The sequence below is a fragment of the Dendrobates tinctorius genome, unplaced genomic scaffold, assembly GCF_039654945.1.
Source record: "Dendrobates tinctorius isolate UK_male_01 unplaced genomic scaffold, ASM3965494v1 ptg000014l, whole genome shotgun sequence".
NCBI lineage: Eukaryota > Metazoa > Chordata > Amphibia > Anura > Dendrobatidae > Dendrobates > Dendrobates tinctorius.
Window position 1 is genome coordinate 18,918,620 of NW_027361682.1, and position 26,448 is coordinate 18,945,067.

The 26,448-nt window shown below is 42.9% G+C and overlaps 1 protein-coding gene across 5 annotated transcripts in view; it reads left to right on the forward strand.

The window, feature by feature from the left end:
- LOC141072537 (uncharacterized) overlaps positions 1–26,448 on the forward strand; it is a 136,698-nt gene that overhangs the window by 79,985 nt on the left and 30,265 nt on the right. For all 5 annotated transcript variants that reach the window (XM_073559812.1, XM_073559838.1, XM_073559819.1 and 2 more), the window contains one exon: positions 19,730–20,002. In XM_073559812.1, the coding sequence (XP_073415913.1) occupies positions 19,730–20,002 (273 nt within the window). The remainder of the gene's footprint in view (positions 1–19,729; positions 20,003–26,448) is intronic.

A 26,448-nucleotide genomic window follows, 5' to 3' on the forward strand; every position in this document is an offset into this window, starting at 1 on the left:
ACACACGGAAAGGCATTAACCCCCCCCACCCAAAAAAAAAAAAAAATCATGAATTGACGGTTTTTGCTCATTGTGCTTCCCAAAAATTGGAATAGAAAGCGATCAAAAAATATCATGTGCCCGAAAATGGTACCAATAAAAATGTCAACTCGTCCTGCAAAAAACAAGCTATCACATGACTCTGTGGGCCAAAATATGGAAAAATTATAGCTCTCAAAATATGGTGATACAAAAACTATTTTTTGCATTAAAAAAATCTTTTAGTGTGTGACAGCCGCCAAACAAATAATAATCTGGTATCGCTGTAATCGCACTGACCCGAAGAATAAAGTTGCCTAATCACTTGGAGTATTGTGTGCAATTTTGGACACCGGTGCTCAAGAAAGACATTACTGAACTTGAAAGGGTTCAAAGGCGGGCTACTAAAATGATAAATGGAGTTGGTTCACTACAATACCCAGAAAGGTTATCAAAATTAGGTCTATTTACTCTAGAAAAGAGAAGACTTAGGGGAGACTTAATATATATGTACAAGTATATCAGAGGGCAATACAGAGATCTCTCCAATGAACTGTTTGTACCAAGGACTGTGACAAGAACAAGGGGGCATTCTCCTCGTTTGGAGGAAAGACAATTTCTGCACCAGCATAGAAGAGGGTTCTTCACGGTAAGAGCAGTGAGGCTCTGGAATTCTCTTCCTGAGGAAGTGGTGATGGCCAACTCACTGAATGAATTTAAGAAAGAAATGGATGCTTTTCTTGTGAGTAACAGTATAGAAGGTTACGAATAACAGAATATCATAGGTAGATGGTTGACCCAGCTTAGGGGAAGGAATTTTTTTCCCTATGGAGAAAATTGGCTTCTACTCTGTGGGTTTTTTGCCTTCCCCAGGTTCAACAATGCAGAACAGCTGCACTAAAAATAGGCCGAACTAGATGGACATAAGGTCTTCCTTCAGCCTTCAAAACTATGTTACTATGTTACTTATACCGCATGAGGAACAGCGTAAAAAATATATAAGACCAATTCTTCATTTGCTGCTGATTTTTTCATTCTGCATCTCAAAGATTGCAGCAAGGCTCGGTGCACATTTATCCTGTGCTCTGCGCTGAGCACTTACATCGGGGTTTCCGTGTAAATCTCTGAAATACGTGATTCAGACAGAACCTCTGGCAGAAGATTCCCTATAATGAAGCAGATGGAGGCGCTGTAGATGCCGTCTGACCTGTGATCCGGGGGGTCCGTCTTTTTAGGAATGCATAAAAGTGCCGTCTGCCACAGTTTTGTGAACTTCTGAAAAAAAGGACACCGCTGAACAGAGGTCAGACAGAGTCCAGAGTAACTCTGCTGCCTCATTATAGTGAATGGATCCCTTTGGGATTTCATCTAAATCACATCACTCAAAGATTTAGATGGAAACCCCAAAGTAAGTGGTCAGCGTAGAGTGCCAGATAACTGTGATCCCAAACGTTATATAAAATGTTCCCAATAAATCTTCAACTCAATCCACCAAAAAAAGCAAGTCCTCACTCAGGTCTGTCATCTGTTAATGGAAACATAGGGGGTTTCCATGTTACAGGTAGCACAAAGGCTCTGGAAAAGCGAAATGGCTTCTTACCAGCCAAAAGAAATTCAAGAAATTCGGTGATCTCAAATCCAAATGCCCTCTCCCTTCTGAGCCCCACAGTGGTACCTAAGCCACATACTGCATCCAGGTTTGGCATTTCTGAAGTGATGAGAGCTTGCCTAACTTATGGGTGCATGCCTCCAGAAGCACAGGCTGGGCATAACGTACTGGTGACTGCAACGTACTGGTCACTACAACAACAGTTTGCAATTTTAACTTGGCAACATTCATTACTGCTTGTTTCTGGAAAATACCCATGGAGTCAAAATCATCACTACACCTGTAGATAAATTCCCCAAGGGGTATATTTTCTAAAATGGGGTCACTTGAGGGGGGATTCTGCTCTTCTAGCAATTAGAATTGTATATGGAGTGCGCAAACTGTTTTAGGAAAATCTACACTCCTGGAGGCAAATAGCGCTCCGTTCCTCCCGAGTCTCTCTATATGGCTAATCTGATGGACAACGTATCAGACTCACCACCAGAGACTGTACGTATGTCCAAAGATGTGCTGTGGAAACCCGAGGACTCCTGCAGTGGAATGCAAACACAGCTGAACGTGTGCTGCAGGAGGAACAGGACCTGCAACACGTGACCATTGGGGGAGTGACTGGGGGTGGAGCTAGGTCCTAAACTCCTAGCAGGGATAGTGGGACCCAGCAGAGGCAGGAGAATAGTCAGTAAAGCCGAAGTCAGACCAGAGGGTAGCGCAGTAACAAGCGATTAAAATGAGAAGAGTGGTAAGAAGCAAGCCGGGAGTCAGAAGCCAGAGAGAGAAACGCAGTTCTGGGAAAACAGGCGGACAGGAAGTCAGGGACGTATCCGGGGCAGAACCAAGAGTAATACAGAAAGCACAGAAACAGAATCAGAAGACGAATATCAAATGAGAAACAGACCGGGTCCTACACAGAGCAATCGTACAGAACCTGTCAATATACACAGGTATACAAGGGTCAGCTACTCAGCCAGGAATGGATGTATCATTGACAACGAGCATAGCACCAGTGTGGCTACTTATGGCCCTCCCCAAACCAAAGAGATGCCACACAGGAATAACCCTAGATGGACCGTAACAGAAATTCCAGGCAGACCTTGACGATCAGCATGTACCGAATGAGCCAGGATCCACGACCGATTCTCTGGAACATACCCCCTCCAGTGTACCAGATACTGCAAGGTATGGTGCATGTGTAGAGAATCAACAATGCATGCCACCTCATACTCCTTGTGACCCTCCACCAACACCGGGGGAACAGCAGACAAAGAATCCTCCTCAACAGTTCCCAAGGGTTTTAAAAGGGACTTGTGGAACACGTTGGAAATTTTGAATGAAGCTGGGAGACGTAACCTACAGGCTACCGGATTAATAATCTCCACAATTTCGTACGGACCAATGAACTTTGGAGCCAACTTGGCAGAGGGAACCTTGAGCCTTTTGTTACGTGTGGATAACCAGACCTTCTCCCAACCTGAAACGTAGGACCTGAGACCCTTTTCTTGTCTGCAAAAAACGTATACCTCCCCTGAGCCTTGGAGATATTACGATGGACCTCAGTGCACAGCCCTTTCATACACTGCACAGTCCCTTCAGCCCCAGGACAACCAGAGTACAAGTGTGAGAACTCCCCAAAATGCGGATTAAACCCATAGTTAACAAGGAAGAGAGACATACCAGTGGTCTGACTGACACGACTGTTGAAAGCAAACTCAGCCAAAGGCAAAGCATCGCACCAATCATCCTGCCTGGTAGAGGCCAAACACCACAGAATTTGCTCCAGGGACTGGTTAGTACGTTGGGTTTGCTCATTAGACTCAGGGTGATAAGCTGAACTTGCTGCTGACACTGAGCCAGGGTTCTCTGCTCAGCAGACAGCTTTTGCATCATCTGAGTGAGATTACTAACCTGTTCAGATAGGGCACGCAGAGATCCATAACACACACACACAAATGTCCCAGAAAGCCCCCCCATAGAAAGAGGGAAAAACTTTTAGAGGTCAATGATAATGTGATGGACACTGTATCAGACTCACCACCAGAGACTGTACGCGTGTCCAAAGACGTGCTGGGGAAACCCGACGAGGACTCCTGCAGTGGAATGTGAACACGACTGAAAGTGTGCTGCATGAGGAATAGGACCTGTAACATGTGACCACTGGGAAAGTGACTGGGGGTGGAGCTAGGTCCCGAACTCCTAGCAGGGATAGTGGGACCCAGCAGAGCCATGAGAATAGTCAGTAAAAAGAGTGGTAAGAAGCAAGCCGGGAGTCAGAAGCCTGAGAGAGAAACGCAGTACCAGGTGGACAGGAGGACGGGAAGTCAGGGACGTAGCAGAACCAAGAGTAACACAGAAAGTACAGAATCAGCAGACAAATATCAAACAGGAAACAGACTGGGTCCTACACAGAGCAATCGTACAGAAGCAGGAAATATACACAGGTATACAAAGGTCAGCTACTCAGCCAGGAACGGACGTATCACTGACAGCAAGCATAGCACCAGTGTGGTTACTTATGGCCCTCCCCAAACCAAAGAGAGGCCACACAGGATTAACCCTAGAAGGACCGTAACAGAAATTCAAGGCAGACCTTGACAGCTAAGTAGTACTGTACAGCCACATATGGGGAATTGCCACATTCAGTAGATGTTGTATGACAAATTTTGGTGCCATTTTTACCCACTTTGTGTGTGAAAATGTAAAATTTTGAGCTAAAACAAAATTTTGGTGGTAAAAATGTAGGTATTTTTTCTTCACTGCCCAATGGTATGAAGTTCTGTGACACACCTGTGATATTAATATGATCACTGCACTACTAGATTAATTCATTGAGAGGTGTAGTTTGTAAGTTTGTAAATTGGGGTCACTAATGGGGAGTTCTGCTGTTTTGGCACCTCATGGGCTCATGAAAAACCAGAGAAAGAGCAAAAACCCTATCAAATTTTATTTTTATTTACTTTAGTTAAGAGTGATAATTCACAGATTCATTAGAGGATAAACATTTTTCTCAAACCAAAAGAGAAAAAAGAAAAAAAACACCTACCAGGCCCTTTAAATAGGAACGATGTTTGGGATTAAAAATGTATTGCTGGGATTAAATGGGATATAATAAATCAATCCTACGTTGACCCTAATAGGTCCCTTTTAACTATAGTTCTACCTGACTGCGGAGGTTGGCACCCTAAAATTCGATGTGCTGCTCCAACTGCCGATATTGAATGGGGGAGACATCAGCCTAAGAGAGGCCTTTATACTGATTACAATGATACCATGGTTAATGAAATCCGTCTTGTGGTTGTTATTTAATCTTTCTTTTCAGTTAATGATATGCAAGCCTCCCAACCGTCTCTGATCCAGCGGGAGGGTCCTGATTTCCACAGCCTGCCCCGCTGTCTCGATCAGGATTTTACTCTCCCGCACTGCATTGAGCCGCCACCCCCCCATGCACCGACCCCATCCATTCCTCGCCCTCCCAGAGAGACCCACCGCAGCCCCTCACTGATAAATCCCAGCAATGATGTTGCTAGGCTGCTCTGTGCGCACAGGACCTGTGATGAGGTCACAGGAGGGGAGGAGTCAAGGGTCACATGATCAGGGGCCTCAGTGTATGCAGGACTTTGCTGTGATGGTTGTCATGGTGCAGGATGAGGGGGAGTTTATATGTGGGGTCAGGAGGGGTTTACAGGGTGGAGGTAGCAGAGCTGTGTGTGTACGAGGTGTACAGAGTGGAGTCGTGTGTACGAGGTTTTACAGAGTGGAGCCGTGTGTGTACGAGATGAACGGAGCGGAGCCGTGTGTGTGTGCGAGGTGTATGAAGTGAAGCCGTGTGTATATGAGGTGTACAGAGCGGAGCCGTGTGTGTACGAGGTGTACAGAGCGGAGCCATGTGTGAACGAGGTGTACGGAATGGAGCCTTCTGTGTATGAAGTGTACGGAGCCATATGTATGTATGGGATGTACGTAGTGGAGCCCGCGTGTGTACGGGGTGTACGAAATGGAGCCCTGTGTGTTCGAAGTGTACGGAGCTGAGCCGTGTGTGTACGGAATGGAGCAGAACTGTGTGTGTACAAGGTTTACGTAGTGGAGCCATGTGTGTACTGAGTGGAGCCGTGTGTGTGCGAGGTGTACGAAGCGGAGCCGTGTGTGTACGAGGCATACAAAGAGGAACTGTGTGTGTATAAGGTGTGCAGAGCCGTACGTGTACAAGGTGTATGTTGGGGACCATTCATACCTCCCAACTGTCCCAGATCCAGCTGAACAGTCCCGATTTTGAGAGAGTCTGCCCCGCTGTCCCGGCCGGGAGCTTACTTTTCCCGCAGACACAGGAGTACACGGAGGAGCACAGAGGAGTACTTTAAAACTCACACGTGACGTTCTACCGGAAGTGATGTGCTGGAAGCTGACCGGAAATGAAGTAATTTCGGGAGGAGACTGTGACAGAACCATGGAGGCACTTCAGGGAATTCTAGATTTCTTCAGATCCATCACCATGTCCTCCTCAGACAGCGCAGACAGCAGGATCGCCTTGGAATCAGGGATGCCGGCCATGCGAGTGGATCATGATATGTCCTGCATCGGGAGGCTCAGGTTGGCACTACAATAGGAGCCGGGCTGCTATAGTATCTTTATAGAATCTTTCTTTCTCTCTCTGTTTCTTTCTTTCTCTCTGTTCTTTCTTTCTCTCACTGGTTTTTTCTCTCTCTCTCTGTTCTTTATTTCCCTCTCTAATCTTTCTTTCTCTCTGTGTCTTTTCTTTCTCTCTCTAATCTCTCTTTTTTCCTTCTCTCTCTCTGTTCTTTTTTCTCTCTGTTCTTTCTTTCTCTCTCTGTTCCTTATTTCTCTGTCTCTCTGTTCTTTCTTTCCCCTCTTTCGTTTTCTCCTTTTTCTTTCTCTCTGTTCTTTCTCTCTCTCTGTTCTTTTTTTCTCTTTCTTTTTTCTCTCTCTCTGTTCTTTATTTCTCTCTGTTCCTTCTTTCTCTTTCTCTCTTCTCTTTCTTTCTCTGTTCTTTCTTTCTCTCTCTGTTCTTTCTTTCTGTTTCTCTGTTCTTTCTTTCTCCGTCTCTCTGTTCTCTCTTTCCCCTCGCTCTTTTTCTTTCTCTCCCTCTCTGTTCTTTTTCTTTCTCTTTCTTTTTTTCCTTTCTCTTTCTCTCTGTTCTTTCTTCCTTTACCCTCTTTCTTTCTCTCTGTTCTTTCTTTCTTTCCCCTCTTTCTTTCTCTCTATCTCTGTTCTTTCTTTCCCTCTTTCTTTCTCTCTTTCTCCTCTTGCTTTCTTTCTCTCTGTTTTCTTTCTTTCCCCTTTCTTTCTCTCTCTCTCTGTTCTTTCTTTCTCCTCTTTCTTTCACTCGCTCTCTGTTCTCTCTTCTTTCTCTCTCTGTTCTTTCTTTCTCTCTCTGTTCTTTCATTCCTTCCCCTTTTTCTTTCTCTCTCTGTTCTTTCTTTCTCTCTCTGTTCTCTTTCTTTCCCCTCTTTCTTGCTCTGTTCTTTTTCTTTTCTTTCTTTCTTTCTTTCTTTCTTTCTTTCTTTCTTTTTCTCTCTCTGTTCTTTCTTTCCCCTCTTTCTTTCTCTTTCTCTTTCCCTCTCTGTTCTTTCTTTCTTTCCCCTTTCTTTCTCTCTCTGTTCTTTCTCGCTCTCTGTTCTTTTTTTCTTTCTCTTTCTTTTTTTCTTTCTCTTTCTCTCTCTGTTCTTTCTTTATTTCCCCTCTTTCCTTCTCTCTCTGTTCTTTCTTTCTTTCCCCTCTTGCTTCCTTTCCCTCAGTTATTTCTTTCTTTCCCCTTTCTTTCTATCTCTCCTTTCTTCTTTCTTTCTGTATCTCTGTTCTTTCTTTCCCCTCTTTCCTTCTCTCTCTGTTCTCTTTCTTTTCCCTCTTTCTTTCTCTGTTCTTTCTTTCTTTCTCTATGTTTCTTCTTTCTTTCTCATTCTCTTTCTTTCTCTTTGTTCTTTCTTTATTTACCCCTCTTTCTTTCTCTCTTCCTCTCTGTTCTTTCTTTCTTTCTCATTCTTTCTTTCTCGCTCTCTTTTCTGTCTTTCTTTCCCCTCTTTCTTTCTCCCTCTGTTCTTTTTTTCTGTCCCATCTTTCTCTCTCTGTTCTTTCTTTCTCATTCTCTTTCGTTCTCTCTGTTCTTTCTTGTTTTCCCCTCTTTCTTTCTCTCTCCCGCTCTGTTCCTTCTTTCTTTACCCTTTCTTTCTCTCTCACTGTTCTTTCTTTCTTTCTCTTTCATTCTTTCTTTCTTTCTTTTTTTTTCCTCTGTTCTTTCTTTCTCCCTCTCTGTTCTTTCTTTCTTTCCCCTTTTCTTTCTCTCTCTCCCTCTCTGTTCTCTCTTTCTTTCCTCTCTTTCTTTCTCTCTCTGTTCTTTATTTATTTCTCTCTCTCTGTTCTCTCTTTCTTTCCCCTCTTCCTTTCTCTCTCCTTCTCTGTTCTCTCTTTCTTTCCCCTTTTTCTTTCTTTCGCTCTCTGTTCTTTTTTCTCTCTCTCTGTTCTTGCTTTCTTTCTGCTCTTTCTTTCTCTCTCTGTTCTTTCTTTCCCCTCTTTCTTTCTCTCTGTTATTTTTTCTGTCCCCTCTTTCTTTCTCTCTGTCCTTTTTTCCCCTCTTTCTTTCCCCTCTTTCTTTCTCTCTCTGTTCTTTCTTTCTCTCTCACTCTTCTTTTTTCTTTCTCTCTCTCTGTTCTTTCTTTCTCTGTTCTTTCTTTCCCCTCTTTCTTTCTCTCTCCCTCTCAGTTCTCTCTTCCTTTTTCTCTCTGTTCTTTCTCTCTCTGTTGTCTTTCTTTCTCTCTGTTCTTTCTTTCTTTCTCTCTCTTGTTCTTCCTTTCTCTCTCTCTGTTCTTTCTTGCGCTCTAATCTTTCTTTCTCCTCTATTCTTTCTTTCTGTTCTCTTTCTTTCTCTCTCTGTTCTTCATTTATCTCTGTGTGTTCTTTCTTTCTTCCTTTCCTTCTCTGTTCTTTCTTTCTCTCTCTGTGTTCTTTCTTTCTCTCTCTGTTCTTTATCTCTAATCTTTCTTTCTCTCTATTCTTTCTTTCTCTCTGTTCTTTCTTCCCCTCTCTCTGTTCTTTTTCTTTCTCTCTCTCTGTTCTTCCTTTCTCCCTCTCTCTGTTCTCTCTTTCTCTCTCTAATCTTTCTTTCTCTCCCTAGTCTTTCCTTCTCTCTGTGTTCTCTTTCTCTCTCTCTGTTCTTCCTTTCTCTCTGTGTGTTCTTTTTTCTTTCTCTCTGTTCTTTCTTTCTATTCTGTCTTTCTCTCTCTCTGTTCTTTCTTTCCCCTCTTTCTTTCTCTCTATTCTTTCTCTCTCTCTGTTCTCTCTTTCCCCTCTCTCTCTCTCTCTGTTCTTTATTTTCTGTCCCTTCTTTCTCCCTCTCTCTGTTCTTTCTTTCTCTCTCTATTCTTTCTTTCTCTCTCTGTCTGTTCTTTCTTTCTCTCTCTCTAATCTTTCTTTCTCTCTCTGTTCTTTCTTTCGGTCTGTTCTCTTTCTTCTCTTTCTGTTCTTCCTTTCTCTGTGTGAGTGTTCTTTCTTTCTCTCTATTCTTTCTCTCTCTATTCTTTATTTCCTTCTCTCTGTTCATTCTTTCCCCTCTCTCTCTGTTCTTTCTTTCTCTCTGTTCTTCCTTCCTTTCTTTCTGTTCTCTCTTTCCCTCTCAAATCTTTCTCTCTCTATTCTTTCTTTCTCTCTGTGTTCTCTTTATTTCTCTCTCTCTGTTCTTATGTTCTCTCTATTCTTTCTTTCTCTCTGTTCTTCCTTCCTCTCTCTCTGTTCTTTCTCCCTCTCTGTTCTGTCTTTCACTCTCTGTTCTTTCTTTCCCCTCTTTCTTTCTCTCTCTGTTCTTTTTTCTGTCCCTTCTTTCTTTCTCTCTCTCTGTTCTTTCTTTCTTTCCCTAATTCTTTTTTTTCTCTCTCTGTTCTCTTTCTTTCTCTCTCTGTTCTTTCTTTCTTTGTCTCTGTTCTCTTTCTTTCCCCTCTTTCTCTGTTCTTTTTCTTTCTTTCTTTTTCTCTCTCTCGCTATTCTTTCTTTTCCCTCTTTTTTTCTCTTTCCCTCTCTGTTCTTTCTTTCTTTCCCCTTTCTCTCTCTCTGTTCTTTCTCTTTCTCTTTCATTTTTCTTTCTCTTTCTCTCTCTGTTCTTTCTTTCCCCTCTTTCCTTCTCTCTGTTCTTTCTTCCTTTCCCCTCTTGCTTGCTTTCACTCAGTTATTTCTTTCTTTACCCTTTCTTTCTCTCTCTCTCCTTTCTTTCTTTCTTTCTTTCTGTATCTCTCCTTTCTTTCTTCCCCTCTTTCCTTCTCTCTCTGTTCTCTTTCTTTCCCCTCTTTCTTTCTCTGTTCTTTCTTTCTCTCTGTTTCTTCTTTCTTTCTCATTCTCTTTCTTTCTCTCTTTGTTCTTTCTTTATTTACCCCCTCTTTCTTTCTCTCTTTCTCTCTGTTCTTTCTTTCTTTCTTATTCTTTCTCTCTCTTTTCTTTCTTTCTTTCCCCTCTTTCTTTCTCCCTCTGTTCTTTTTTTCTGTCCCCTCTTTCTCTCTCTCTGTTCTTTCTTTCTTTCTTTCCCCTTTCTTTCTCTCTCTATTCTTTCTTTCTCATTCTCTTTCTTTCTTTCTCTCTCTGTCCTTTCTTGCTTTACCCTCTTTCTTTCTCTCTCCCTCTCTGTTCCTTCTTTCTTTAACCTTTCTTTCTCTCTTACTGTTCTTTCTTTCTCATTCATTCTTTCTTTCTCCTCTGTTCTTTCTTTCTTTCCCCTCTTTCTTTCTCCCTCCCTGTTCTTTCTTTCTTTCCCCTTTTTCTTTCTCTCTCCCTCTCTGTTCTCTCTTTCTTTCCTCTCTTTCTTTCTCTCTCTGTTCTTCATTTATTTCTCTCTCTGTTCTCTCTTTCTTTCCCTTCTTTCTTTCTCTCTCCCTCTCTGTTCTCTCTTTCTTTCCCCTTTTTCTTTCTTTCTCTCTCTCTGTTCTTTCTTTCTCCTCTTTCTCTCTCTGTTCTTTTTTCTTCCTCCTTTCTTTCTCTCCCTCTCTGTTCTTTCTTTCCCCTCTTTCTTTCATTCTCTCCCTCTGTTCTTTTTTTCTATCCCCTCTTTCTTTCACTCTGTTTTATTCTTTCTTTCTTTCCCCTCTTTCTTTCTCTCTCTCTCTGTTCCTTCTTTCTTTATCTCCCCTCTTTCTTTCTCTCTCTATGTTCTTTCTTTTGCTCTCTGTTCGTTCTTTCTCCTCTTTCTTTCTCTCTGTTCTTCCTTTCTCTCTCTGTTCTTTCTTTCTTTCTTTCTCTCTCTGTTTTCTTTTTTTATCACTCTCTGTTCTTTCTTTTCCTCAGTACCAGTCAGTGTGGCCACAGTACCATCCACTGTGCCCATAATGCCAGCCACTGTGCCCATAATGCCAGCCACTGTGCCCTCAGTCCCAGTCAGTGTGATCAGCAGTGATAAATGGGTGCAGTTGGGGCATGGACATGTGTGTGACTAGTTGTGAAATGGGTGTCGTCGGGACATGGCCTAAAATTCGCCACGGCATCCTGTCCTTTGTCCCTCTTTCCCTTTTTCAAAAGTTGGGAGGTATAGATATGCTCATGCTCCGAGGTGGCCTGTGGGGAGTCTTCATGCGGTGCTCTGCTTACATATTATCTGTATGGCTTCTGACAGGTCACTGATCCATCATTGACCTGTCCCATAGTTTACATAATGAATATTATATATATATATATCTTGGGGGAAAAAACCTTCTGCGGGCAACTGATCGCATATGTAATGAATTTATATACACTTTTGTATATATATATATATATATACATACAGTTTATATACATATATATTTACTGTTTGAAAATGGCGCCTGCACAGTAGCAGCTATCGGTGATCCACTATCCGATAGCTACTACTGCACAGACGGAGGCGGTGCCATCTTGCTAGAGACAAAAAAATTGTCCTCCAACATGGCGCAGGTGCCAGTGGTGCCATCTTGGAGGAGGAATAGTTTTTGTTTTTTGTTTTGTTTTTGGTTTTGTTTAACAAGATAGCTGCTACTGCGCAGGCGCCGTTGGCGCTATCGAATCACTGATAGCTGCTATGGTGTGGTCAGTGCCATTTCAAGCAAATTTTTTTTAGGAACTTCATGATTACATCAAACAAATGTTTATATAATTTATTACATATGCGGTGATGCTGCAGAGAAAAGTAGGACTGCTTCTGTCTTTTTATCCTCATTTTTCTACTCTGGACAACACAGACTGATCACACTAGAGGCCCCAGCCTGTATTATAACTTGGCAATGCTGCCACCTACTGGACACAGTAAAAATCTCTACTGCAAAACAAGAGACAAGAGATGCTGCTGAAGCAGCCTGTGCTTGCCACACTGAAAGAGTAGGTTTTGTGAGGGCTTCCATCTTCCCTTCTTATATGAATCACACAGGTCGAGGTGGGGGGGTACTAATTTTCACTTGACACTATGTATAATTGGAAAGTGACAGAGCAGAGGAACTTGAGTTCTCCCTAGAGGCGATTTGGGTTGAATTTGGCTCATTTCCAGTATAGGCCCATGCTAATAACAGGTGTTTTTCTCAGTCTTGCTATATTTCTATCAGGATGTCTTGTTAGTGTGAGAGGAATCCCATGCAAACATGGATAGGACATATTGCAGATGTATTTGAACCCAGGATCCCAGCACAGTAACGTTGTGCTCCATTGCCTCCCTCTCTCTGCTTACACCAAAAAACACATATCTCCATGGGATAAATGTCTGTTCCTCTGTAGGAGAAGGTTTTGTCCACTTATGAACCATAAACAGCTTTAGGGCCTCTCAGGGAGGCTAGATATTTACTGAATATTTACAGGAAAACACTGTCTAAGTAATGTTTCTCTGACGAGGAACCTTCATGGTGTAAGAGTAAGAACAAGATTGGGGGTACCTCTATCATTCCCGTTCCGGTACGGCCATGACTGTCACCAATGTTGCAGGGGGGAAGACTTCCTGAGAGGGACTGTCCCTTACATGTATCTGAGGTAGGCGGGGCAGAGTTAAAAAGCGCAGGTACAGTGACAGCCGTGAAGGCGGAAGAACACGTGAGTGCAGGCCGACATGACGGTTTACCTGCGTACAGGTCCGCTCCAAGTAGTTGACTGATAGCCTGTTCCCCGCTATCCTCCGTGCCGGGAAGTGACTCACAGACCAGACCAGATACTGTAATGCTTTTGCCCCACTCTAATTTGCAAGTGACTAGGCCAAAGCCATTCAGCCAAGCTCCCAACACATCGCGGAGTGGAGCCTCACTACGGCAGTTAGTTGTACTGGAATAGCGCAGCGTGTGGAGTTCCTGTGTACGAGAACTTCCCGTGCCCTTTAGAGACTGCTCTCCTGCCCCATGGATTGGAACCCGGTCCTCTACAGACACCTCCGGGACGTCAAGTGCCGCTGTTGCCGATGCCACCATTGGAGCACCAAGATGCTGCAATCAAGAAGCCTATAGACTGACAAGTTTTTACCTTTTCCTTCTAAACTATCGTACGTCCCTGTCCTATCCATTCAAACTCCCTGTCCCATCCTTTGTCCTATTATACCCCTCCATGCCTTGCCTGCTACTCCCTGCATGGAGTGTATTTGTTGTTAATAAAATCCTGTTAACTCTTGATCTGTCTCCTGTCCGTGACAACATCACAAGTTCCTGCAGTTTCTACCATGGATTGGCTCCTTGTGGTGATAATATAGAAGTATTGATTTACTCATGGTTTTTAAGCTACCCTTCCGTTTCGCAAAGGGGTAGGGCAGGCAAAGTTTGTAGCATGGATGTCAGATAATACTGGTTTCAGCCTCCTCGGTCACTCCAGTACTCACTGTGCTGGAGGCTGTTCCATTAGGCAAGAAAGTGAAAGAACTGGGAGCGCAGGTGGTCTTCTCTTCCATCCTCCCAGTGGATGGCCATGGAACAAGGAGGTGGAATAAGATTCTGCAGGTGAACAACTGGCTACGTCGATGGTGCCGTCAGCAACGATTTGGATTTCTGGATCACGGAGTGAACTACTTATACGATGGACTACTTGCTAGAGATGGGGTGCACCTTACGAAGACTGGAAAGCAGGTATTTGGAAGTCGCCTTGCTACACTTGTAAGGAGAGCTTTAAACTAGAACAACATGGGAAGGGAAGCAAAAGACCAGAAAAAGCCATACACCTGACAAATGCTATTGAGAACTCTGCTATTAGAAGTGGAAAGGAAGAACAAAGACGAAAGAATCTAATTAATAAAAATATTGGAGAAAGAGAAACCAATCACAAACTAAAATGTTTCTATACTAATGCACAAAGCATGGGCAACAAACAAGGAGAATTGGAACTACTAACACAGGAAAAGAAATATGATGTCATTGGAATCACTGAAACTTGGTGGGACAATACACATGATTGGAATACAAGACTAGAAGGATACAACTTATTTGCAAGAAACAGACTTGATAAACGAGGAGGGGGTGTCGCATTGTATGTTAGAAATGCGTATATCTGCACAGAGATTGAAGCTTCAGAGACTGGGAGTTCTGTGGAAACTGTTTGGGTAAGAATACAAGGACAGAACAATGGAAAGGACACCATTGTAGGCATTTACTACAGGCCGCCTGTGCAAGCTGAAGATATGGATGAACTCTTTATGCATCAAATGGCCAAGTTCTCCAAAAAATATGACATAGTTGTCATGGGAGATTTCAACTATCCAGACATTTGTTGGGAATCTCTCTCAGGCAAAACTAACAGGTCAAGGAAATTCTTATCCTCTCTTGCTGACAACTTTATCTTCCAAAAGGTAAAGGAGAAAACAAGGGGAACTGCTACCTTGGATCTAATCCTTATAAACAGGGAGGAAATGGTTGAGGAGGCAAAAGTGGCTGGGACCCTAGGAGGTAGCGACCATGCTATTTTAGAATTTTGGATAACTAGAGGCGGAAGACCTGTGAAGACTCAGACGTCAAGGTTAGATTTCAGAAAGGCAGATTTTAAGGGATTCAGAAAGAGAATTGGAGGGATCCAATGGCTGGATATCCTTAAAGACAAAAATGTCCAGGAAGGATGGGAAATCTTGAAAAATGAAATTCTCAAAGCACAGTTGTTAACAATTCCGAAAAGAGGGAAGAATAGGAAGCATTTAATGAAACCAGGATGGATGAACACTGAACTTAAGCACATGCTAAAAAGGAAGAAAAAAATGTTTATAAAATGGAAAGAGGGAGGCATATCTAAAGAAGAATATAATGCTGTCTGCAGAACCTGCAGGGCACAAATCAGATTATCTAAAGCTGAAAATGAATTGAGGCTTGCAAGAGATGTCAAAAGCAATAATAAAGGATTTTGGGGATATGTCAAAAGTAAAAGAAAAGTCAAAGATGCTATAGGATTTTTACAGGATGAAAATGATGAAATGGTAAGACAGGATGTTGAGAAGGCTGAACTTTTAAATTCCTATTTTGCATCTGTTTTCTCTCAGAAAGGAAATGTAACATCAACTGTTATTCACTGTCCTATTAAGGGAATAGAAGAATCCAGGATATCTATAAACAGAAAGATAGTGAGGAAACACTTAGCTAACCTAAATGAATTCAAGTCTCCAGGTCCAGATGAATTACACCCCAGAGTACTGAAGGAGATAGCAGAAGAAATTTTTGAACCCCTCTCCATAATCTTTGAAAATTCTTGGAGAACAGGAGAAGTGCCAGAAGACTGGAGAAGAGCAAATGTTGTTCCTATCTTCAAAAAGGGGAAGAAGGTGGACCCAGGCAACTATAGGCCGGTGAGTCTGACTTCTATACCAGGAAAGATCTTTGAACAAATTAATAAACAACATGTATGTCAATACCTTGATTAAGAATGAAGTGATTAAACAGAGTCAGCATGGGTTTGTAACTAATAAGTCATGTCAGACTAATTTAATTTCCTTCTATGACGGTATTACTGATTGGGTGGATCAAGGAAATGCTGTAGATATAGTATATCTTGACTTCAGCAAAGCATTTGACAAAGTCTCTCATACAATCCTTATTGAAAAAATGACTAAGTATGGAATGGACAAGGCAACTGTTAGGTGGATTCATAACTGGCTTAGTGATCGGACCCAAAGAGTGGTCGTAAATGGCTGCACATCCAGTTGGAAGAATGTCTCAAGTGGGGTACCACAGGGCTCTGTCCTGGGCCCTGTATTGTTCAACATCTTTATCAACGATTTAGATGAAGGAATTGAGGGTAAACTGATTAAATTTGCTGATGACACAAAGCTAGGAGGGATAGCTAATACTAGAGAAGAGAGAGAGAGGATTCATAAAGATTTAAATAAACTGGAGAAGTGGGCAGCAACTAACAGAATGGTTTTTAACAGGGAGAAATGCAAAGTACTACATCTGGGCAATAAAAATGAAAAAAGCATATATAGAATGGGAGGAATAGGGCTAAGTGACAGCACATGTGAAAAAGACTTGGGTATACTAATAGATCACAGACTGAATATGAGTCAACAGTGTGATGCAGCAGCAAAAATGGCAAATGCAATTCTAGGATGTATTAACAGAAGCATACAGTCTAGATCACGTGAAGTAATTATTTCCCTCTACTCCTCTTTGGTCAGACCTCATCTGGAATATTGTGTCCAATTTTGGGCACCACATTTTAAAAAAGACATCAACAAACTGGAGCAAGTTCAGAAAAGAGCGACCAGAATGGTGACCGGTCTGCAAACCCTGTCTTATGAGGAAAGGTTGCAGGATTTGGGAATGTTTAGTTTGCAAAAGAGAAGACTGAGAGGAGACTTAATAGCTGTCTACAAATATCTAAAGGGCTGTCACATTGTAGAAGGATCAACTTTATTCTCATTTGCACAAGGAAAGACTAGAAGCAATGGGATGAAGCTGAATGGGAGGAGACACAGATTAGATATTAGAAAAAACTTTTTGACAGTTAGAGTGTTCAATGAGTGGAACAGGCTGCCACGAGAAGTGGTGAGTTCCCCTTCAATGGAAGTCTTCAAACAGAGGCTGGACAGACATCTAACTGGGATGATTTAGCGAATCCTGCTTTGAGCAGGGGGTTGGACCAGATGGCCCAGGAGGTCCCTTCCAACTCTACCATTCTATGATTCTATGATTCTATGATCCCTGGTAAGCTGCTCACCTTTGAGGTTCAAATGACTGCAGACAGAGGCTGGAAACAACTTGAACAGTTCAACTTTATTCTATTCAGGGCACAGCACATCCCAAACGTCAACAGGACTCTTTACACCGGGGTTCCCCCAACTCCAGTCCTCAAGGCCCACCAACTGATCATATTTTCAGGATTTCCTTAGTATTGCTCAGGTGATAATTGCTTCACCTGTGCAAACAAAGAAAATCCTGAAAACATGATCTGTTGGTGGGCCTTGAGGACTGGAGTTGGGGAACCCTGCTTTACACGATATCAACAGTACATGGTCTTCTACAGCAGCACAACACTTCTTCTGTTACACACGAGTGGACCACACAAGCAACCGAGCATGCAACACGGAAAATGGTAAACACGGCACTTCGACCTCTCTTCCTGCGACCGACTTCAGCCCACGAAGGTACCTGTCTACTGCGTTGTAGTTCACCCCTTTACGGCACTGTTGATTCTGTACGTGTACTAGGCTTGCAGCTCACTTGACTCTTCAAACAGCTCCCGCACTCTAGCTGTCACTTCCACAGGGACTCACTCACTGACCTCCCTGGCTTGACCAATTCCATACACGGGCTGGTTTCCACAGACTGGCTTCACTGTCACTTCAGCTCCACAACTCAGGCTGACTTGACTCCAGAGGCTCTCCTATTAGCCTCGCTAGCCCTTTAGCTCCCAGTCTCTAGGTAAAGGGCCTCCAGTGACACTCTCTTCACACTTCTGCTCAGGATGGCTACCCCCGGCTGCACACACTGCTCTCCTCTGCTCTGCTCCTAAACAGGAAATCTCTCTCCTTTTTCTCCTGGCTAGCCACTCCTCTCATGTCCCTCAAGTTAACCCTTCTAAAGGCTCCCATCTGGATGTGCTCAGTGCCCCTATCTAGTGACCCACTATCTTCCTCTAATAAACCTATATTACACAATATGGCCATGCACAACTTATACACAGACAAGCACATATAACACACAAAAGCATGGCAAATTGGCAATCACGAAAGCAAACAGTGGTAACACTGTTTAAAGGGCTAGGCCCTTGACCTCCTTACAATTGCAAGAGGGCCATTGCTCAGCCTTATCACTCTTCACTATGGAAAGCATCAATCCTGTGTGAAGGTGACTCTGGGGAGAACAATGTCCTCAAGGACTGGAATTAGATTCTGGGTGAAGAAGACAGATCTTGCTTGTAAAGAAGACCAACTTCCTCTTCCCTAGCTAAGCAAGAATTGACCTGGTCAGGTTTGCTCCAGAGCTCTGGTGTGAGAGGAATAAGCTGGGATACTCTTTCCACAAGTTTCAGGATGTTTCTAGACATTTATGTTTTTATTATTATTATTATTATTATTATTATTATTATTATTATTATAGCACCATTGATTCCATGGTGCTGTACATGAGAGGGAGTTACATACAAATTACAGATATCACTTACAGTAAACAAACTAACAATGACAGACTGATACAGAGGGGAGATGACCCTGCCCTTTCGGGCTTACATGCTGCAGGATGGTGGGGAAGGAGACAGTAGGTTGGTGGGTTGCAGCAGTTTCTGTGTTGGTTGAGGTGATATCACCAGTAATGGTGAGAGAGAAGGAGGTAGCGGGGTCATTGCAGGCTGTAGGCTTTCTTGAAGAGGTGGGTTTTCAGGTTCCGTCTGAAGGATCCAAATGTGGTTGATAGTCGGACTTGTTGGGGCAAAGAATTCCAGAGAATAGGGGCAGTTAGGGAGAAGTCTTGGAGGCGGTTGGGTGAGGAGTGAATAAGTGTGGAGGAGAGAAGGAGGTCTTGGGAGGACCGGAGATTACGTGAGGGAAGGTATCGGGAGATTAGTTCAGAGATATATGGGGGAGACAGGTTATAGATGGCCTTGTAGGTCAGTATTAGTAACTTGAACTGGATACGCTGAGGGAATGGGAGCCAGTGAAGAGATTTGCAGAGGGGAGAAGCGGAGGAGTAGCGAGGAGAAAGATGAATTAGTCAGGCAGCAGAGTTAAGGAAGGACTGGAGAGATGCGAGGATGTTAGCAGGGAGGCCACAGAAAAGGATGTTGCAGTAGTCGAGGCGGGAGATGATAAGGACGTGCACAAGCATTTTAGTAGATTGAGGGTTGAGGAAAGGACGGATTCTGGAAATATTTTTGAGCTGGAGGCGACAGGAGGTAGAAAGAGCTTGGATGTGCGGTTTGAAGGACAGGGCAGAGTCAAAGGTTACTCCGAGGCAGCGGACTTCCGGTACTGGGGAAAGCGTGTTGAGGAGAATGTAACTACCTAATACATTAGCCAGTAGATATCAACAAATTAGAAAGCACATTAGTCAGTCCTCAGTTTAAAGACCTAAAATTAAAGGGGTTTTAATTAACTTTTATTTTTTTCCTGCTTTGTCCTGTGGTGATCTGTTTCTGCACAGTTTTGTCACAGACCCACTCCTGTCAGTGATTCTCCCTCTTCCAATGACATCACGCGGACAGAGCAGCTCCTTTTCTTCAATTCTGTTCTGTCGATAGATAGGGCTGTTACTGCTGATGTCATGTAGATTGACAGCCAGTTCCCCAATTTCTTAGCTTCGGGGAGCTGGTTGTCAATCAGCATGATGTCAGCAGTGATGCCTTGTCGACAGAGCAGGCCAGAAGAGCTGCCTGAGATGGGAGAGAAAGTCGCAGGGTAGAACAAGAAGTTAGCAACTACCTGTTGGTAAGTTTTAGCCCTGAGTTAAAAAATCAAACTTCCATATAACCCCTTTAGTGTATTATGCATTATTCACAATGTCTAAATGGAATTGTGGTGCTTTGTAAAGGATCTACTGCCCTTGACCACCATTTCACTAAACAGCAATAGGATGGGTACAGGAATACCTCAAACAGATAGCGCAACTTGTTATTTTTGGAACTATATCAGAAACACTATAAGCAGACAATCTTCATCTGATAAATAATTTTTGTAATAAAAATTGGCAAAAATGCGCAATCTCTATGTAATTATTTTAATTAAATCCACAGAACCATTCAGCTCTGAAAAAGGCGATCACTGTTCTCCTCCTCCTGAAAACAGCTTAAAAAAATTTTTCAACTGTGAAGATAACATATTTGCATCCATCTGGGTGAATTCTAGTTACGGAAATCGCATTGACTTATCCGGCACTATAAGAGAACTTAAGTTCACTCTGCAAGATGTCACCGAAGCTGACAGCGATTCATACTCCTGCAGAGGGAACGCTACCAGAGGCATCGGAGAGTTCACTGCAGATAGCACTCAAGTTTCAGTGACCAAAGGTGAGATACGTAGAAAGAATAAGATCCAAACCATTTTGCTCAGGAAGGATGTAAAATTGCTCAAAATTCACAGCATGAGGACAGAAGATACAGCATGTAGCAGTGGGTTCCCAGAGTCAATGTTACTGGTGGGCCCTTGCCACAACAAACCCACACTGCCATTATAACTTGATAGTGTGGTTGCGAGACACTGTTCCCGGCCTCAGCAAAATATTTTGGGACCAGTAAGTCAACCCTCCTCAATCTTATAGCGGACTTGTGTTGCCCTATATCGGCTATGACCACCTGAGTAGTCTTATCTACATAGTATAAAAAAAAAATCAAAATCTGAATTGCAGGTATTACATCCATTAATTTAATTTTTTATTTTACCCTTTACCTGAAAAATATTGTCTTTGGTTCCAAACTTTGGCCTAGATAGAAACCTTTGTGTGTTCTTCTTCACATCCATATCAGCCCCAACAGGTAACTCCCTAATAGATTTATAACTTAATGGGTGGCACCTGAAAGATGTCGATGCTTGGATGCGTATCCCTGACCACTGTATTTTGCGGTTTATAAGACGCACCGGATTATAAGACGCACCACAATTTTTGTGGAGAAATATAGGAAAAAACCTTCTTTCAATAAAATGGTGGTGCTTCTTACAATCCATGGATCTTATTGCTTACTGGGGGGTGGTGGCTGCGGTGAAGCAGCGTCCCAGGGTCGCTGCTGGTGCAGACAGGAGTGGGGGGATGCTGCGGACCCCAGAATGGAAGAAATGGGTGTTCGGATATGCGACGCAGGGGGTGTTCGGTGGTGCGGGGGCTCCGCCGACATTTTGTGAAAGCCCGGAGCCCCAGCACTACCATGATTTACTATGCAGTGAACTCCGGGAAAATGGCTGCCAGAGGCAGCACAAGCGCAGATGGGGATCTTGGCGCTGAACTCTCATCTCCCGAGATCTTGGTGCCAAGATCTCCATCTGCGCATGTGCCACCCCCTTCAGCCATTTTCCCGGAGTCCCCCACATAGTAAACCATGGAAGTCCTGGGGTTTCGGGCTTTCACAAAATGTTGGCGGAGCCTCCACACCACCGAACAACCACAGCGTTGCATATCCGAACACCCCGTCATCCCAGCCTGCGGACTGCAGCAACGCTCCACTCTTGCCGTTTCCAACAGCGACCCTGGGACCCTGCTCCACCGCGGTCGCTAAGATATATTCGCATTATAAGATGCACCCCCATTTTCCCCCCAAAATTTGGGGGGAAAAGTGCATCTTATAATGTGAAAAATATGGTATATACCAGTGTTTCCTAATAATGCCAAATACAATCTCAGGGCTCATGCTCACTTGCGAGAGACTCGCACGATTGTTGTGCGAGTCTCTCGCATGAACATCCGGCACTGCTGCCGGCACTGGGCCCGGAGCGTGCGGCTGCATAGAAATACATGTAGCCGCACGCTCCAGTCCGAGTGCCGACGGCAGTGGCAGGTTTTCATGCGAGAGACTCGCACAACAATCGTGCGAGTCTCTCGCAAGTGAGTATGAGCCCTCACTGTGTTTTCCAAATATAGTGGCAAAAGGGATTCTTTTCTTCTTCTACTTGCAGCCCAGTGAGCACCCCGCTCTCTCCCCATGCAATATTCCTCAAAGACTGACCCAATGTTTCATACCCATAACACATTCTTCCTTTGCTTATCTTTTTTGACAGGGTCAATAACTAGAATAATAATAATAATAAATTTTATTTTTATAGCGCCGACATATTCCGCAGCACTTTACATTTCAGAGGGGATTTGTACAGACTATAGACATTACAGCATAACAATAATCACATAGATTATAACAAATACCAAGAGGAAAGAGGGCCCTGCTCGCAAGCTTACAGTCTATGAGGAAAGAGGTAGACACGAAAGGTGGGTGGTAACAGTTGCCCTGATTGCATGGACCAGCCATAATGTTAAGTGTGTAACAGTACAAACACAGAGGGCTAATGGATGCATAAAGCATGTGGGAACATGATGCGGGAAATCTGGTTATGGTAAAACTTTTGGCTGTGCCACACAGGGATAGATTAGGTTAATGTGTTGAGGCGATAGGCCAGTCTGAATAAATGCGTTTTCAGGGCGCGCTTAAAATTGTGGGGATTGGGGACTAATCGTATTGACCTGGGAAGTGCATTCCAAAGAATTGGCGCGGCACGTGTAAAGTCTTGGAGACGGGAGTGGGAGGTTCTAACTATTGAGGATGCTAACCTCAGGTCATCAGCAGAACAGAGGGCACGAGTAGGGTGGTATACTGAAACAAGGGAGGAGATGTAAGGTGGTGCTGAGCTATGGAGGGCTTTGTGGGTGAGGGTAATAAGTTTATACTGAATTCTGGAGTGGATGGGTAGCCAGTGTAATGACTGGCACAAGGTAGAGGCATCACTGTAACGATTGGTGAGGAATATGATCCTGGCTGCAGCATTCAAGACAGATTGGAGGGGGGAGAGTTTGGTAAGAGGAAAACCGATTAGAAGAGAGTTACAATAGTCGAGACGAGAATGAATAAGAGAAACAGTAAGAGTTTTTGCAGAGTCAAAAGTAAGAAAAGGTCGAATTCTAGAAATGTTTTTGAGGTGCAGATGACAAGAGCGAGCCAGTGATCGAATGTGGGGGGCAAAGGAAAGCTCGGAATCAAGTATGACCCCAAGACAGCGGGCCTGTTGCTGGGGAGTAATAGTGGAACCACACACAGAAATGGCAATGTATACTCGGTACATTAGTAGAGGGAGGAAACACCAGGAGTTCAGTCTTTGACAGGTTCAGTTTCAGATATAGAGAGGACATGATATTAGAGACAGCGTTTAGACAATCGCCGGTGTTTTCTAGAAAGGCTAGCGTGATGTCAGGAGAAGAAGCGTATAATTGGGTGTCATCAGCATAGAGATGGTACAGGAAACCAAACCTACTGATTGTTTGACCAATAGGGGCAGTGTACAAGGAGAAGAGGAGGGGGCCTAGAACCGATCCTTGAGGGACCCCAACATTAAGGGGAAGGTGAGAGGAGGAGGAACCGGCAAAAGATACAGTAAAGGAGCTGTCAGAGAGATAGGAGGAGAACCAGGAGAGAACGGTGTCCTTGAGGCCAATGGAACGGAGCATAGTGAGGAGGAGCTGATGATCCACAGTGTCGAATGCTGCAGAGAGATCCAAGAGAATTAGCATGGAGTAATGACCATTTGATTTAGCTGTTAGCAGATCATTAGAGACTTTAGTGAGTGCAGTTTCAGTGGAGTGTAAAGAGCGGAAAACGGATTGGAGAGGGTCGAGAACAGAGTTTTCTGAGAGATAGCGGATAAGACGGGAGTGGACCAGGCATTCCAGGAGTTTAGAGATGAAAGGAAGATTAGAGACAGGTCTATAGTTAGCGGCACAGTTTTGGTCGAGGGATGGTTTTTTAAGTATTGGATGTATGATGGCATGCTTAAATGAGGAGGGAAAAATACCAGAAGAGAGAGAGAGGTTAAATATTTTAGTTAGGTGAGGGGTCACAGCGGGGGAAAGGGACTGGAGGAGATGTGACGGAAATGGGTCACTGGTGCAAGTAGTTGGGCGAGAAGATGCAAGGAGCCTGCTTACTTCTTCTTCTGTGACTGGTTCAAAATCACAGAGTGAGCTAGATGCAGTGGGGGAGGGAGGACAGTGCATGGTATGAGGTGACTGGGAGATAATTTCCTGTCGAATCTGGTCAATTTTTTCTTTGAAGTAATTGGCCAGATCGTCAGCTCGGAGCTACGTGGACTATTCTTTCAATGCTTCCAATGGCGTATAAATAACTCAAATTTACTTACTATTTGTACTGACTGTATTGTATTTCAAAATTTTGGCTTGAAAAACATCCAAAACTTTGTCATGCATTGTTTTTACTATGTATTTTTAAGGATGGAATAAAAGCTAAGTTTTTTCTGAAGAGAAAAATGTTGGTGCCTTGGATTTTTGAGATACAAAACGTTAAAAATCCCAGAAAATGGTGACACATGAGAATTTTTTTTTTTTGCAAATATTTTTTAAACGGTGCATGTTTGGTATCTCTGCAACTGTACTGATCTGAAGATTCTTATTCTCAGATCATTTTGACCATATAATGTATTGTAGAATTGCACTTTTTTCACAATTTTGCCACACTTGGCATTTTACACTTGTTTTCCAAGATAAAATGAATGATGTCATTAAAAAGTACAACTCCTCCCGCAAAAAAAAACAAGACCTTGTATGGCTATGTTGTTGTAAAAATATAAAAGTTATGGCTCGTGGATGATAAGGAGGAAAAAAAGGAAAATCGTCCGGCTGGGAAGCAGTTTAAGAGAGAGGCATATAGTTATCTAAAATATTACAATTTGACCAAAATCTGTAGAACTCAAGTCAACGTCAACAATTCAAATTTATCAAATGTCACACCCTAATGGTAAATTAAGTCCAAATTACACCAGAGGGATGTTTAACGTGTGATAGTACAAATCCCAATGTTAGACAAAAGCAGAAGACCAATGGGTTAAATGTTGCCTGTTATGGATGACAGTTTACGTAAACTCCAAGTTTCCACAAGTTTTTTTTTTTTACAAATAGCGACTTTTCTAATATGTCAATTGATGCAATTCCCCATGTTAGAAAAAAAAAGGAGACCAATGTGTGAGATTTCGCAAGGCACCGTAAAATTTTGCACAATTTGCACAATTTTTTTTACTTTTTATGCCTTTCTAAAGGGCTTGTCAACTTCTTATAAGGGTAAAATTTCAAATTGCTTTTAAAAACAAGGAACAATTTACCTCTTATTACAAATCCTCTCTGTTCTCAAGAAATAAAGATTTTTTTTATAGTTTACTGCTCGTTGCCTTGTTTACTGGCCACTGGCCACCCCTGCTCCCTATCAGCGTTGGCTTGTCTCCTAGACAAGGAGTACCGCGCTTTTAGGCTCTTTGCTTTACAGCTCAGGCCAGCGGCACAACCATGAGAATGGACTGAACTGTCAATCATCAGGTGTGTGCCACCCCTTATCAGGAAGCTGGGAGACAGGGGAATGGTTGGTATATTCTTGAAGAAAGAAGATGAGAACAACACCGTAAAATGGTTGCAATACCTGATCCACACCTTCTTTTTAAGACTGCTATGAGATGTACAGAATATATGGCTTATTTGTGGCTTTTATTTAGAAATGCAAGCATAAATATACAATATTATACATCATACTTCATGGCAAAAAGGTTAGCCACGCATTATTTTTCACTAAGCATTTAATAGCAATGGAGTAAACATGAATAAATTTGGCTGAGTCATTTACAAAAAATGAAATGTTGCAATTTGTACAAACAATTTTGCCCAATAACAAAGATAAATTTCTCCTAAACTATCTTGAAAAAACAGATGTCGAACAAAATAGCCAAAATTATAATCCCAGTTCAGTTTTTCAAAGAGTGTTTTTGATGATGCACATAGGTAGCCCCAGAGGTATCACCAGAGAAGAGCGAAACACTTTTGAATGGGCTCCACCTAGGAAATACTTGCTTACAATTGCAGAGGTGGACTTTTATTCAAATGGTTTTAAACACCCCAGTGGGCATATGCTACTACATCAATTCATTACCTGAAGGAATTTTTTCATTATCTTCAGGAGCTCACGGCTTCCCCTGACTCCCGGCTTGCTGTGGGGTGGTACGCTCTTGCGGTACCACCCCACAGACCATTGGCATTTTTTCATCACTGATCTGAACTTTCCCATGGTGAAAGCAGAAGCAGCATCAGAAGAGGAACTTAACAAGGCAGGATCTAACCAGCTTCAGAGCAAAGCTCACAAGCTTTATAGAAAAATAAACTGCAAAGTTGTTTTTTTTTAAGAAACTCTTTGCGATTTTTTTTTTTCCCCATGTATTATAATGAGAATCATATTAGGCTTCCATCCTGAGGCCGGGTGACGTTGAGGACAACAACAAACTTTAGGTAAAATTTAGCTTTTCTCTAAAGGAATTATCTTTTACTTTACTTTATCTTGTACCTTTGCAGAGCGCAGCAGCCGACCTGACTTTGTCTCTGACTGCTGAGTTCTGCATATTGATTACTTACTGTAGGCTTTGAACATGCCATGGCTTCATATTACCAAAGGGGTATGTTCACATGAAGCAATTAAGTTGCATTTTTCGCTACTTTAAAAAAAAAATGCAGTGGTTTGTCAACAATAAAATGCAGCATGATGGCATTATATAACGATTTGTTATATAAGCCTTGGATTGATAGCTTGAATGTTTCAGCCACGTTGCAGCGTCTTTACCACGATTTTGGAACATCACAACAAAACAACGTGGTGGTGGCAAAAAAACGCAACGGGCTCATAGTGTGTGACAAAAAATTTTTTGAGTGTTCTCTCCTGTGTCACCAATACGTATACAGAATGCAGCAGTTGTATACATTAATCCCGGCTGC